We start from the raw sequence: 15,372 nt of genomic DNA on the forward strand, positions 1-15,372 counted from the left end.
ACACATACACTCAAGAGTAAGTTACAGGATTAGGCTCAGCTGTGTGTGTGAACTCTTCTCTGCATCAAATGTCATCACTATTTCTTGATTGAAATATTCTCTTAAGTTGCCTGATTTCCAATGTTAGTCTCCTAAGGAAGTTGGGCAAATAAATTTTTTTTAATAGAAAGTGTCCTAGAGTAAGACAGTTTCTTTGCCCTTATAGTTTTCTCTCTACACCTAAAATCCCATCAAACAGAACTTAAGAGGTCAGGGGAGGGGAGGGCAAAGCTTTTCAGGAAACGACCGCATCACGTGGCAATAATCAGGGTTCAGATCCTCACTCTCGGCATCAAAGGACAGTCAGTGTCAAAGACAGTGAAGCTCTTATTTGCAATCAGTTAAAACCAGTTGATGAATCTCCATATCGATGCGTTCATAATGACAGATTCACATGCATACTTGAAAGGCGTAAAAATAATTAACTCTTCAATCTCAGATACACAAATATACTTAAGAAAGAGAAGTTTTATTAGGGCAATTTCACTTTATTTTTCCATACAGCAAAGTCAACTACTGCGGTAATAATAAAATTAAGCATAAAACAAATTGCAGCCCAAGACAAAATACATAATTTTAAGCAACTACAAGCAGAAAGTAAGTTGTGATTACATAAGAGTAAAACCAAGCACATCTGTCCTGTCAGCAGATGAAAGCCGTAGGGTTGCGGTAAGTGCAACATTGTAACCAGCTGGAGTGAGGGCTGGCTACACTAATTCATTAAACTAGTGCCTATGATCACATTTGCTTTTTTGAGTGCTTCTGAGTTGAAAATTAGAACCGTGAAATTTAAACTGTGTTTTATTTTTTCACCTGCTGAAAGAACAGGCTCCTACAGCAATTAAAAAACAATCACATAACAACTATAGCTACAGTGTGCTGTCTGGTTTGCCTGTTTATGGTTTAACTTTTGTGAAAGTCAATACTTGTTTTGAAGATTTGTGTCTCTCTGTGTGTGTGTGTGTGTGTGTGTGTGCGAACAATAAACCACTGAAATTGGCAGAAACTGATTTGAATAATATATGTCTTTAGTATAGATCTTTCCTCTTTTTTTGTTGAAGTTTTAAACATGCAGTAGTTTTGAAAAATGTAAGGAATATTTAATCCATGATTTTACCTTAATGGTTGAAGTACCTGCTATTTTTGGTAATGGTCTTCAGGCAGATTTGGCCTGATGGAGTTTTTGTCAGTCATGAGATCTCGGAAGGATGGCATATCTTTCCAGCTGAAAATATCCTGGCAAACTACAAGCTGTCCACAAAAAGCAAAGCAACATGTTTGAAGGGGTACGGAGTGCTAACTCGGTGCCACTTTTGCAAGCAATTTTGCTCAGTCTGTCATTTTATTAGCCTTAACAAAACTCCTTGTAATTATAGACGTTTTTATTCAAAATAAGATCTTACTATTATACAGGTTCTCTCTTTTGACTATATACAGAAGTGCAAAAAGTCAACCTTCTTTCTAGACGTTCCAACATGCTAAATTGCAGCATAATCAACCCTCAAGAGTTTGCACACTCGCTAGAATTCTCATTACGTAAACTTTGAGTATTTGGATTATCAACAAAAAGTCCCTTGTTCTATTTATTGATTATGCAGCTTATTTATAACAAGGCCTGATATTCAGGGATTTCAAAAATATTAAACAATACTTTAACATTTGAAATGGATACAGTAGAAAATAAATTTTATTCTAATATCTAGGATCTAGATCTTCTTATAATAACTAATTACAAACAAAATAAATCATCAAAATATTACTCAATTGTCTGCCAGGATTGTTGCGATAGCAACAACTTAACTTCTTACTTAGCAATGATTATATATTTATAAGATATCCATATAAAAGATCTTTGTTCTTTTAATGAAAACTAGACAAGAACTAACAATGACTGACATTCTTACACTTTAATATTAAATCAGTAAAATATAAATCATTTAGTTAACAATAATACGAATATTCAAATGACACTACATGTAATTCAAAACTGAGTATGTTATGAAGGAAAAACTACTTTAATTTTTTTTTTGTATTTTGAAAACTTCATCGGTAAAATCTAATAAAACAAGAGTCTATAAACTGAAAATGGTATTCAATTGTTAATACAAAATGAAATCTAATAAGTGTAGGAAATGAAAAACTACATTTTAACAAGAAAAATAAGTAATATTCTATAATGTAACTAACTACAATAACATGTGAAGTCACCATTACTTTCTTAACACGATTGAAATTACATTGGTATGGGTTCCAACCCGTAATGTAATAATCTAAGGCTTTAATAGATGTACAGTACAATCAGTAAAATCAACACATCAGTCTTATATTAGAAAGCATCTCTCTGAAGCATAAAAACTTGCAGTAAACTTGGAAGTATGGAAAGTTCTATAACAGAACTTTCGCTTCTCCCATTCCACACTATAACTACCAGTGACCTGGCCCCTACTTCAGCAATTTTTAGAACCGCTGAACAGAGCAAAAATATCCTTTACTAGCTGCAACATCCAAACCACAAAAAGGGAATTCCTTTGGATGAATCCATTCTTAAAAACTGAATGCACATCTATTTTTTTTTTAATTTTGTAAAAGGCTTTCTAAGGCTATAAGCAGTTAATCTGAACAAAACAAAAACAAATCACATATAAAATTCACCCATGTACGTAACCCACCCGATTACTAGGTAAATTAAACATTTCCCCTTTTCGTATTTTGGTTTATCATGCATCGGATGACAGTGCTGCTCTCTTCTTTGTTTAGAGTCACTATTTTCAACGTGACTGTGATGAAGCATGTAAGCAAACGTGAAACCATTTTTGCAAAGCATTTATAGTCTTTTGACTTTGACAGAGCTATAAATAGAAGCAAAATAACTTCCTCAAACTTTTTTTTTGTCATCATGTCTCAGAAATGGCGTATCCCTTTTGAATAACATGTTATACAGTATAATATGCATAAATATTACACTACAATGCATTAAAATAATTTTATATATATCTATTATATATATCTCCAGTATGTGTGAGTTTCATCTGTATTGAGAGAATTTGTGTTGTGCTGTCTATTGTTACTGTAGTTAAATCGGCCATTTCTGAGACAGCTTTGGTTTCAAAAAAAAAAAAAGAAAAAAAGAAAAAAGAATGGTGCCCTTTGACTGATTAGTACTAGCAAATAAGCAACAAAATGTGGCTCTCAAAACAATAACACTGAAGAAATAATACTCTAATTTGATGTACAGTCTATGGCACTTCATGAGAATCCTTAACAACATGGTACTTAAAGCCATGATGTGCTTTAAAAGATACACAGTTGTGGTTTTGCTTGGCACATTCATCTCTGTCAGATCCCTCCCTCACCACATCTTACAATCTATTACATTAAAAATATTACTCTTAAACAAAAATGACTGTGCATGCACACTCTCATCTATAATGGCGATTTTAAATACAAGGTGCACCTTTGTTATTTGTAAACCTTGAAAGAAATAAACTTATTTTTTAAAAAATTATATCTTGGTCTACAGACGTACCAATACATAATAGAATCATGGTTACACCATAGTCTGTATTTTCAAGATGGCATGGATATATAGGAAACTAATTAGGTATGCATATTTTAATGCATAACTCTGTGCTAGAAAAGAAAGACGATGTTGTTCTTTTAGACAGGTATATCACCTCAGCACGAATCTCAATTAAATGTACAAAGTGTATAGGCAACAGTGTGCAGTGGATTTCCATGTTGTCTTTTCTTCTGGTTAACATGCAATATGTGGATGTCTTGTGGCTGAGGGGTTTCTGTGTGAGTTGCTTGACGGTATATACAATATGGCTAATGACCTCGTCCTTTATTCTAACCAAGCACACTGTCCTTTCCACTTTAGTATAATCTATAAGGGAAAAAAAGAGATAATCTTTGTTACAACAGACAACATCTAAAAGCAGTTTCCAGTGTATATTTAATATGACAATTGTTATTTCTTGATTTAAAAAGTGTGAACACATACGTGTATGCTTACATCTTCATATAAAAACAAAAAAAAACACCTCACAAGCACAAATGGATCTCTATTTTTTTCATCTCTGTAAGAATAAAATGACATGCAGAGCTTAATAAAACTGTGGACTCTGCCCAAATACTAAGCTAAAAGTGCACAACAAATCTGCAGGACCGTGCAGAGCATAAGTTGGCTGAGCCCCTTTCCACCACTGTCATTGTGGGGCAGAATTTAAGTTAGCGTCACTTCCGCTCTAAAGCTAAGGTTTTAAGAGTAGTGATTTGGTTTTCAAGATTAAAATCCATGCAACAAGGTCTGTGAAACACGATTCGCTATACAGGTGGTCAGTGACTTACCACAGCTTGACTAAAATTCTTTTGACTTTGTGACAGCGCAAAAATGGTAAGCACTCAGTAGAAACCAGCCAGACCCAGGTATGATGTCTGGTGGGTTAGCTGTACTACGTATATTTTCAGCTTTTCAATGTTTTCAACTCAAAACGGGTTTATCCGGACCTAACCCTGAAAGCTGAGGAACATCTGTATTTCGATGCTTGATGAGTACAGTATGCATTGGCGGGGGGGGGGGGGGTAAGAATGATCCTTTAACTGTTTTGTATAATTGAAAGCTTGGAGTGATTTTTTCCAAAAGCCAAGACGAATATTATTCCTTAGGCTCCTGACATGTTAACGTTAAACAGATATCACATTGTACTTGTAAGCAGTTCTGGTTTTTACATGAAATTCGTTCCCATCAGAGAATCTTTACAAGTTCAAAGTATACTTTAGAATAAAACCTTGAGAATGAAAGAAACCATTATTCTACTGCACTCAAAACCAGTAAAAACATTGCAGCTCATGAAAACGACTGCTCATGTGTTATACACGCAGATGTTAAGAGCCCGAGCTTCAATATGGACAAATCGAATTAATTCATTGTTGGATGTACATCCACATGCTGTCATTTCTGTCAACTTGGATTATTTCCAAGAAATAGAACCTAGTTACATGTATATATTCACACCCACCCAACTGACTCTAAATGTTTAAAACACTTTTTAGCATGTCACAAGAATTCTTCTTACAAACCTACATAGGACAAAGTAACATGCTTATTCAAAAATGCGGCTCTTGTTCAGAATGATAAACCTCACTATCAAAGCCGCAGGGACAGAGCTTTGAGGCCAACAGGGAAGTTGCCCTCGGTCACTTAATTCATGGCTGTGGCGTGCTATTTGTAAACGACATTCAGTACTTCTCAGACACAGCACATCATTTCTTTCCTAAATGGCTTCCTTCCACACTTAGCCTGCCCTCTTCTTCACGGGCTTGACCTTTGTCCTGCTGCCACTGTGGGTGATTATCATGAGGGCCTCTGAACTGGTTCTCTGCCGCCATCACTCAGTAGTGTCCCTTCTCCTGGGAAGCCCATGCTCCTAGCTTCTCTCTGTAACCTCCTTCTTTGTCCAAATTTCCTTACTTTCTAACTCTGTAGGAGAGTGGCTCCTCTATCTTTGTTCCACAGAAAACTTATTCAAACCTCTCTTATTTTAATATTTAGTGTGCCAAAATGTACATTTCTGTCACATGGTGCCTTTATCTCATTGGCTCGATGACTCACACACAGTAGCACTGACCAATCTTTTGCAAGTGTGTTAATGGAGAGACGTGAGTGAAAGGAAGCAACCGGGGGTGACCATCCGCCTTATTTACCAGACGCAGGTTGAAACGTTGTGGCTCTTTTTAAATATAAAAATAACTGCTGACATACTTCTGGGCATATAGATAACTTAGATGCATGCATCCTGAATAAAATATATCCTCTAAAAGTGAAAAATGGCCACCTTTGCCAGTAGGTAAGTCAATGTGTCTGAAGGCAAACCACAAGGTTTTCAAGCCATTTTTAAACATTGGCAACATTTTCAAAAGTATAAGATCCTCCAAGGTAGGATTTCAAAGTTCATTTAGATGTGCATATGTGTCTGTATACATATGTGGGAGGGTGAGTATATATTTAAAGTCCTACTCTATGTTCCAATGATCCCATGTGGTGAAACATGAAGGGAAGTAGGTGCCTGTCCTCCTTTAAGATTTCGCAAAAATAAAATAAAATAAATGAGGATCTACAAAATGGATCCGGAAACCACTGCCTCTGAGCCAAATCCAGCTTGTCTATTTTGCAAACAAAGGTTTATTGGAACACGCCCACACCCTTTAGGTTGCAAACTGGGCTGCTTCCCTGCTGGAGTGGCAGAGGTGAGTGGCTGCGACAGAAATGAATGGTGACAGAGAAACCGCGTGGCACACACAGCCGAAACTATCACTGACTGGCCTTTCAGGGAGAAGTTTGCCAGGCCCTGACCTATGCCTTCTATTTAGATTTAAGCCATTTGTTTCCTTCATACTTGTGCTTATTTCTAACATGACACAAAGACAATATTTATTTTTCCTAAGTATTATGTATATTTAAGTGATAGTAATATATTTATTATAAATTAGTATGATAAAATTCCTCACAACCCACCTAAGAAAAAATATGAATTTTACACCAGTATTTTCTCTAAAATTTTGTGAAAAAAATCCCTAAAATGCATTACACAATTGTTATCTAAAAAACCACCACAAATACACACTATGTATTATATAATAAACTTACTGTTTAGTGATGAAAATTCTACATCTGGGTAACATACTTGTGGCTAGTCAGATGTTCGGCAGATATTATGGGTATCTAGCAAATAAAAAATTATTTAATGAATGATCCATGCAAGCAAGCCAACAACAAGAAATGAAAACATTTTAATATTAAAATTTTTAAGGAAAGTGAAATTCAGCTGTGAGGTGATAGTTCTTATCTGGTCAACATAACAGTAAGTTAATGTAAACTTAATGCCAAAGTAGCAACTCGTTTTTTAAAACGTTGTGTTAAATACTATTCTATAAATGTTACTGGATTTTAAGAAGAGAAGTAAAACTATCAAAAATTCATGCAGAGCAGTCATTGAAAGAAGCCCTTTTTGTTGGCCTACACACACACGCACGCACACGGACCCCCATGGTTTCAGGTTCTCAGTAACCCGGGAATCAAGGAGGAAATGTCTTGCCTATCATTGTACAACCGATTTCTAACATAATTTTGTTCGACTTACGGCGTCTAACTTTTTCTTTTCCAATTTAAAACACCAGGGAGGAATCACAGAGGAGTTTTTCAAAAGAACTAGGTAAGAGCATAAATTTATATCAAAACCTATTTCTCCATCCCGATTGCACATATTTTTTTTTTTGTATTTTAAATGGGCAAGAGGATTTTAAAAAACTTGAGAGAAAATACAGTAAGAGACTAATATACAGGTGACTTATTTCAATAGTTCCCAAAGCCAAGAACCTCCAACATGTAGCCTGACTCTCCTCCAAACCCGAATATGGCTACCAACCCAGCGGAGGCAGCAGCAGGCTGAGACTCTCCAAGGGCTGAAAGCACAGGTCTCACACTGGTGAGCCACTTCTACTGTGTAACCCTGAGCAAAAAGCACTTAGTTACTACCCTCTACTGAAGTCCCTTTATCTATAAACTGGCGCTCATTCCTTTTCGGCAAGTTTGATGGGAGCACAGTGAGATCACATACAGGAAATCCTTGTCGTTGTTGCTGTTTCAGTTTAGATGTCTTAGACTAATGCAACATATTACAATCCACAGTCTGGAGTGTAAATTAATATGTCTCTATTTTATTTCCATTTCTCAGCTGACATCTTTACACAATTGTACAGCATTGGCAAATGGCACGAAAATGTGCTCCAAGCATAATGAAGCTTCTCATACCATTTTTCCTGCTGCTGCAGGACAGGATGTGGCACCCAACAGTGTAGAAGCATCAGGGATGGGGCTGTCGAAACATACCAAGGACCTTCAACACCAATCGATGCAGATGAAGGGCCAGCTATAAACTTCTGCATGCATGCAGGCTGCATTTTGTGGCATCAGCTATTTCCAGCATCGCTAATGTACTGTAGGCATATACATATGTATGTATATGTAGATATAATATATGTGTGTATATATATATCCATTTCCTTTTCTTTCTTTTGGTTGTAAAACAGTATGAAGACCCAAGATTATGCATGAAATGGTCACAGCACAATGCAAAAAGTAAAGTGTCCCCTACAACCCAGGTGGCCAAGGGCATGTCGAAATTTGCTTTGCTATAGTTCTGCTTACACCAGCAATTCTACAGTCATACATGGTACACACAGAAGAATTCAGCATCATTGATCTACATCATAAATGGATTGCTGTGAATCCATGAAGAAATTTCTGCCGTAGATTACTTACTAACATGCTACATATGCACAATATGGCATTCTTGTAAACGAGTCTGATGGGTCAGCATGAATCCAGATCTATTTTGATGAGCTTCAGTAAAACTAATGATCTTTGTCAAGTGATGTTTAAGATGTATCTATTTTGGTTTACTGTTTCCGGAAGTTTTTAATGGCTATGGTAACAGCTTAGATGTCTTCGACAGGACATAGTGTGTTACTACTGGAACAAGGGCGGCTATTCCTCATAGCAATGACTGCAAATTCAAATGAAACATAATTGGTCTTCTCTTTCCAAAGGGCAACAGGTTGATTCCCATCTGATTCTGATTCTTTTGAGTTCCACTTGGCTACGTTTAACCTTAGTCTGTGGGTTATCTGTAATTTGATTTGGTTCTCAATTTTTTCATATTCTATTAACTCTACTGAACTTTGCCTTCATGACAAACCTACTGGTAAAAAAACTACTTTATATAAGTTTGACTTTTATTCAACCAATATTCTTTAGAACATAATTTTAACTGGATCAGAAAATGCTCATTGAATCTGTCAATTTTTAAATTTTAAATATTTCAATAATCATTTTCTTTTAAATAGTCATTCTTGTACATCACAAAATTTTAAATTCCTGAATCAGACTCCTTCCACTTAAAAGTAACCTGTGTAATTGTTATGTTATAAACTTGTATGGAAAATGGAATTGATGTCTTTTTTTCCTTCATAACTCCCTAACAGTTATGTTGGGCTATTATATATAGAGAGAAAAATGAAGGATTTTTTCTCACTTAAAGCACTAAGAATCAAAACTTAAACACAAACTGAATCTATTTTGAATATATAATTAGCTTAGCGAAGAAAACTATAACAAATTTGTAACGAGCTCTATTTACAAGAGTGGTCATTTGTGGCATATGTTACACATTTAAACGTTGCATTTTTTATTAAGAATTTAGGCAAGAACTGAGAAATTGTATATACCAGATATTTATAATAGAAAAACCTTTAAATTACCTACATTTTTGATCTGTCAAATTACTGGCATGATTGGTTGAGACCACACGAGAATTGCTTGTGTAAATATCATTTTAGTAGCTTTAGAAATGGAGCTGCGATAACTTCGGAGCACTTATAAATGGCAAAAAAGCATTCTGCTGCTTGTCATAGAGAGAATGTGTAGGCCAACAAGAGGAATCTTTGAAACCCCATGCTATTGAAGCACCCACCACAGCCCTCACGTACACACGAGTCCCACTGACCTCAATGGGAACGCCACGTGCGTAAGGGCTGTCGGACTGAGCCCTATGAGAGTTGATTTTTAAGAAACAAAGCTGTAAATTAGCAAACCTGGTTGGCTGTGGCTGTTGCAGCGAAGGGAACACTTGTGGCAGATGTTGTTGCTGCGGACACAGTGGCTGGCGTAGCACCGTGCACCATGGGAACTTTCGGAGGGAAAATCATATAAGCAAACACACAGAAGAGTGTAGCAATATGGAAACCATGGCAACATGGAGGAGATAATTGGGCATGGTATTTATCACAGCAATAAGCCATGTGACGGGACATCATCACCAGCGAGTGACATGCAATCACACAGCGCAAAGCAGGACAACATTCCAAGGAGAGAAGGGGAAGGGGGACGGAAGAGAAAAAAAAGGGGAAAAAAGCTTGTTACCATCAAAATCAAGAAAATTGACACAAACAGGCTTAATTTGCTATGTTAAAAACAAGAATTGTATATAGTGTTTATAGTCAGACATTAAAAATCTAAGTCAAAACACAGGTATTTACTTCATATAATAGTTAACTGTTTGCATGAAAGTAATTTTTCTTATTTACTATTATAAAAATATACAATATATTACTTTAAAGAGATAGATTTTTTTTACACACCAGAACTCATAGTCCAATCAAAATCCACCAAAGGTGACTAAAGGAAAAGTTGTGTGTAAAGAAAACATTTATGTGAGTCCATGTCAATTAAATAGAAAATGACATTTAATTGACAGGTGTTAGTAAAAGGAAATGGACTTGCCCAATAGATACAAGTTAAACTTAGCAGTGGATTTTGAGGGGCTGTGAGGTGCACCATAGGTTTAAGATAATCAAGAAACAAAGCTGGCACCTACCAACACTTGTAGCGGGTGTCATGCACAATATTGAGCCTGCCCATCATGCATTGCAACAGGAAGGTGGATTTGAAAAGGGAAAAGAATTAAAACATCCCATCACACGTGTAATTAGGAAATTCATTTGAACAAAGAAGAAAAATTGTTATTATGGGAACAGTGGCATGTAACTGTCAGCACAATCAAATCATACAATAGCACAGTGATCAATTAGAACTAGTCTCAAGTGAAGAATAAAAGCCATTTCAATGGTGTGCTGGTACACTGTGTTTCTCCTAATGGTTGCCTATAAATAAAAGCACTTCGGAAAAAATTTCAACCTACTTAATTCTTTCAAAAATAACACTGCAATTTGTTTTGTTTCAACCTGCTTACTAGCCACCTTGCAGCACTGCCATTTCTGACTTGAACACAGGAATGCATTAATGTTTTCTTGATATTGAGCACCAGTTAAATAATTAGAAATATTATTTATTATTAAAATGCTAAACAATTCAATGCACAAAACTGACTTAGTAACCTAAAAAAACCAAAACATTCATTTTTCATTCTTTTGGTTTGATTTTCCTGTTCACTATAGCAGCAACCACACAGACTTGGAAGAGGTTGTGATTATCCATACAGCAATTTTATTTGGAGGGACACCGAGCAATAAATTATCCCTAAAGAGAAAGTCAAACTTCTGCACTGCCTCAGCCTGGAATTTAAATGTAGGAAGAATATTGAGAGGCCATATACTTTCATATATTTTGAATTGGCTTACTTAGTAGGTATCTGGGAAAACAGACTAGTTTCATTGCTGGTTTGGACCCTCAGAACTTCCTAGAGTAGCAAATATTACATAAAATTTCACACAAAAAATTGGTAATTAGACTTTAATACAAACCCTGAATGGGAGATAATGAAAATATATACATTACATATATGGTGTTAGCATTGATGCTCACAATTGTTTGACCATGATGTTAAAATAATTATATATATATTTTTCCCCCTGTTCTCTTTGACATATAAACATTGAAAAATCTAATTTATTTTACCAAGTACAGGGCACTTTCCTACATACAGAACCACTGTTCTTTCTCTAAGGTTATTTTAGACTTCTAGATTTTAAAATTTCCAATGATTTTAGACTTCTACCTAAAACTTGGCACATCCTATTTACATATTAGCACAACTGGGATGAACACTTGTTAGCAAATGCCTGCCAACTGAGCCTTGTCAGAGACAGCCCTCCAAAACAAAGCTGCCATTGAGAGCCACGGGTCACTCAACTGGCAGCCTTGGAACAGCTGCAATTGGTCTGTTATCCAAGGAGACTGCGGGCACAGTGAACAGTGATTCAACTTGGTAATGAAGCTAAGGAGGCATCTTCTCAGGTGGAGTACTATTACAGTGATAGGCATTATTTCAGACACTTGAAGATCCCTGTCATTTGCTACAACTACTGGGTCGAAGACTTGTGAAAGACAACAAAAACACACTGGCGACAACCGAGACGTTGATTTGAAACAGCAGAGCAAGCACAGTTTGATACTGAAATGTTGGGGCTAGATCCTGTGAAATCATTATCCTCTAAAGGGAGGGCGAGAGGATGAAAAGACGAGTGAAAGAGAAAAATGTGGCATTTTAGGAATATTAAAGCCTGTTTAAATATGGTGCAGGTTGTATGCTTTAAATTTATTGTTTATTATTATGCTGCAATTTGCCTATTCTATTTCATCCCGTGCATAATTAGCCTGCACATGCTAACCCTGACCTTACCCTATCTCTCTAAGACCCTGAAGATTTTATCATTTGAATTTTAGTTTGAGTTACCTTCCTCATTACCATTATAACCAATGCACACAGTTCTGAGAGGGAATTGCAGCAAATAAACATAACGCAGCAATAAAAATACTAGCTAGAGTGCAATAACTCACAAATATGAAAACATGATGCTGCAGGACCCACTTACCAAAAACAAAAATCACTTTTGAAATGACCATAATATCCATCTTAACGGCAAATTGTTTGATTTATGGATCTAGATGCGCCAATTAAGTTTTTTCCCTCAATTTTCAGCACAAGGCCAAATTTAACTGAATGTTTTTCCCAATTTCAGATTTCTCTATCATGATATTTGCATTGAAAAATGTGTTTCTGAAGAATGTATTATTTTAATTACATTTGACTCTTAAAATTAAATTTTTAATTGATCTGTAGGAAGATATAAAAAAAACTAGGAAGAAATTTTACAAATGAGATGTATCCAGAGTTAAAATTATTTCAAGGAGAAGACAAAGAAATAGAAAAAGAATTATAATGCTTATTTGGTTGGAGGTTTGAATTTAGATGTGATAACTGAAGTTTATTTAGGTATATTATGGTAAAAAGTATAAAGCTGATTTAAGGTCTTCTAAAAATAATTTATCTCACATAGGACTAAAAGTTCATAATGAATTGAACTATTTTCAAAATTTATATCCAAAGAGCCAGTGTCACATAATTTATTCCTGTTTCTATTCAATCTATTGGATTGTACTCTATTGAGCTATTAAATTCAAGAAATAATAAATACAATTTAGTGCTTACTATGTTTCAGCTATTATTCTAAACACTTAGACCTGCCTGTAAAACTGCTTTAAGAGTATGTGCTATCATATTATGTTTAGAACTCACTTAAACGTAACCCTACAAAATAATGAACATTATTATCTGGCAGAGTTGCAATGCGAGCAGACGCGTACACTGACTGAGGGCAATATGCCTGGACAAGAGAACAGAGGAGGGCTTCTGAGTATGGTGAGTAGGCAAGAACGGTGAGAGAGAGAAGAGAGAACAGTTGCTCCAGACTCTGGGGAGGAGGGCGGTCTGCAGGGACCATGAGCATTCGGGCACGTAGCCTGTTCTCTCACAACAGCCCTGCAGGCAGCAGGCTTTCAAGGGAATGGGCTGCCTGTGAGTTGAGGCTGCTTAGGTAAGGATGGGTGGGCACAAGGCAGACATAGAACCCCTGGAGTACCTGCCTTTGAGAAATCTTGGAAGTAGGGACAGTGATTACATTAGCAGTGACCGGTGGTGGATGAAGACGAAAGAATGGGTCGTCTGAGATTACTGGAAGGTGGGTGGGTTGTGGAATCCCGGTAACACCTAATATTTCTATCAAACACAATGAGATTAGTCTTTAGAGTGGAGTGGGACTTAATATAAACTCAGGAGTGTATCTGATATGAGTAAAAGTGGTATTTCTTCTGCACTTTACTTTGGGGAGTGCAATTCATACCTACAGCATAAGCAGGCCCTGGATTGTGCTTAATCTGTGCAAATAATAAATTTAGTCTTGAAGGGTAAAGGTAAAAAAATTTAGTTTCTACCTAAAATTGAAAAAAATGAACTTCAATGCAAACTTAAGCTAATCCCTGTTTTTATCTTCAAATGAGATGGAGGGTGTAGAACACTAGTAGGACTAGTTCCATTAATTCCATTCTCCCAAATTCTTATTTAGGTCTCCATGTAAAAAGCTGACAGATGTTGAGAGCTAACCCAAGTTCACCTGACCTGAGTTCAAATTCTATCTAAACCTCACCTGCTGTGTAATTTGCGGCAAATCACTGAACCTTTCTAGGCCCAAAATTACTCTTTGGTAAAATAGGAATACTAATGCCAACCTTTTGGGGTTGTTGTGAGAGAACATAAGATATTTGTATAGAAAACACCTACTGCGGTATGGCATGAAGCAAACCCTCAATAAGAGGTAGCTCTTTTGAATAAAATGTGTGAAATGACTTAGCCTAGGAAATAGGGAATTGTGGGACTTGGAACTAGAGAGCATGCACACTTTCTAAAGAATTTATGTTTTGTTTTCATGCATATATTTTTAGATAAATATTTCTGGATTCTAGATTTAGTCATTGGATCTTAAGTTAGCAATCCCTAGTGTAAATACTGCTACATGATGTGGCATACAATAAATGTTTGTTGACTGAATGAATAAAATGATGGATGGATGGATGACAGAAGGACATGGATGGATAAATGGGTAGGTTTGTGGATGTGTGGGTAGATGGAAAATAGAAAAGAATAGAGGAGGGAGGAAGAGGAGGGAGTGAAGAATAGATAGAAAGATGGATGGTAAAATGAATGGATGGATGGGTGAATGAATGAATGATGGATAGAGATGGGCAGATGCCTCATAACTCCAATTTTGTTCTTAAAAAATTATGGTATATACTAGATTTTCTTAAACTAGCTGGCTGGCGTGCCACTGAACCATCACCTTTTGCCAGCAACCTAGTCACCTGTACACACAGTCACCTGCTCTAAGGATTTAGACAACCAGGCTTCACTACAACTTCAGTGTCATAGGTATTCATATCCTTTAAGTTATTACTGAAGCAACACACTACAGAGCTCTAAAACTCTAAGCCACAAAAAAATTAATGATTTCTGTTTCTTCTTCGTTTCAATAAAAACCTTGGAATATACCTTCCATATTATTATATTGTGGTCAGATGGGATGCTTTGCTCATAAAGTTCTTCTGTGTGCCTGCGGGACAACCCAGACTTTGGAAAACAAACTTCCTTTTCTTCCAGGTATAATATATGAGATTACATATGGATTTTCTTTCTTAAAGGGTATTTCAAAAATATGGAGTTGGTTGAAAAGACTTAGAAATTGAGAGATTTCAAATATAAACACCCCAATGTCCACAGTATCTGGAAAACAATCCTAATATGTGGCAACACGGGACATCAGGGTCACTGCATCAGGTTATGCAGGTCTGCACAGCCACCCTTTGTTCACACAGACTATGATGTAAATGGAGCGGAGCCACAGGTGTGCAGTGCACAGCAGGCACAACCTGCCAGGCAGGTGTTCCTCTGGTCAATGAAAGCCTAAATCTGAACTTGGACT

The 15,372-nt window shown here is 36.3% G+C and overlaps 1 protein-coding gene across 13 annotated transcripts in view; it reads right to left on the reverse strand.

Moving 5' to 3' along the window:
* Positions 1-487: 487 nt before the first annotated feature.
* MBNL1 (muscleblind like splicing regulator 1) overlaps positions 488-15,372 on the reverse strand; it is a 188,813-nt gene continuing 173,928 nt past the window's right edge. For 9 of the 13 annotated variants that reach the window (XM_037141117.2, XM_037141127.2, XM_037141126.2 and 6 more), the window contains 4 exons: positions 10,476-10,511; positions 9,694-9,788; positions 6,689-6,763; positions 488-3,925 (listed from right to left, as the gene is read on the reverse strand). In XM_037141117.2, the coding sequence (XP_036997012.1) occupies positions 6,707-6,763; positions 9,694-9,788; positions 10,476-10,511 (188 nt within the window). In that variant the 3' untranslated portion in view covers positions 488-3,925; positions 6,689-6,706. The remainder of the gene's footprint in view (positions 3,926-6,688; positions 6,764-9,693; positions 9,789-10,475; positions 10,512-15,372) is intronic. The other 4 variants (XM_037141122.2, XM_037141119.2, XM_053657625.1 and 1 more) reach the window with 3 other exon arrangements.

The sequence above is a fragment of the Artibeus jamaicensis genome, unplaced genomic scaffold (genome assembly GCF_021234435.1).
Source record: "Artibeus jamaicensis isolate MK-2021 breed Jamaican fruit bat unplaced genomic scaffold, CSHL_Jam_final scaffold_474, whole genome shotgun sequence".
Lineage (NCBI taxonomy): Eukaryota > Metazoa > Chordata > Mammalia > Chiroptera > Phyllostomidae > Artibeus > Artibeus jamaicensis.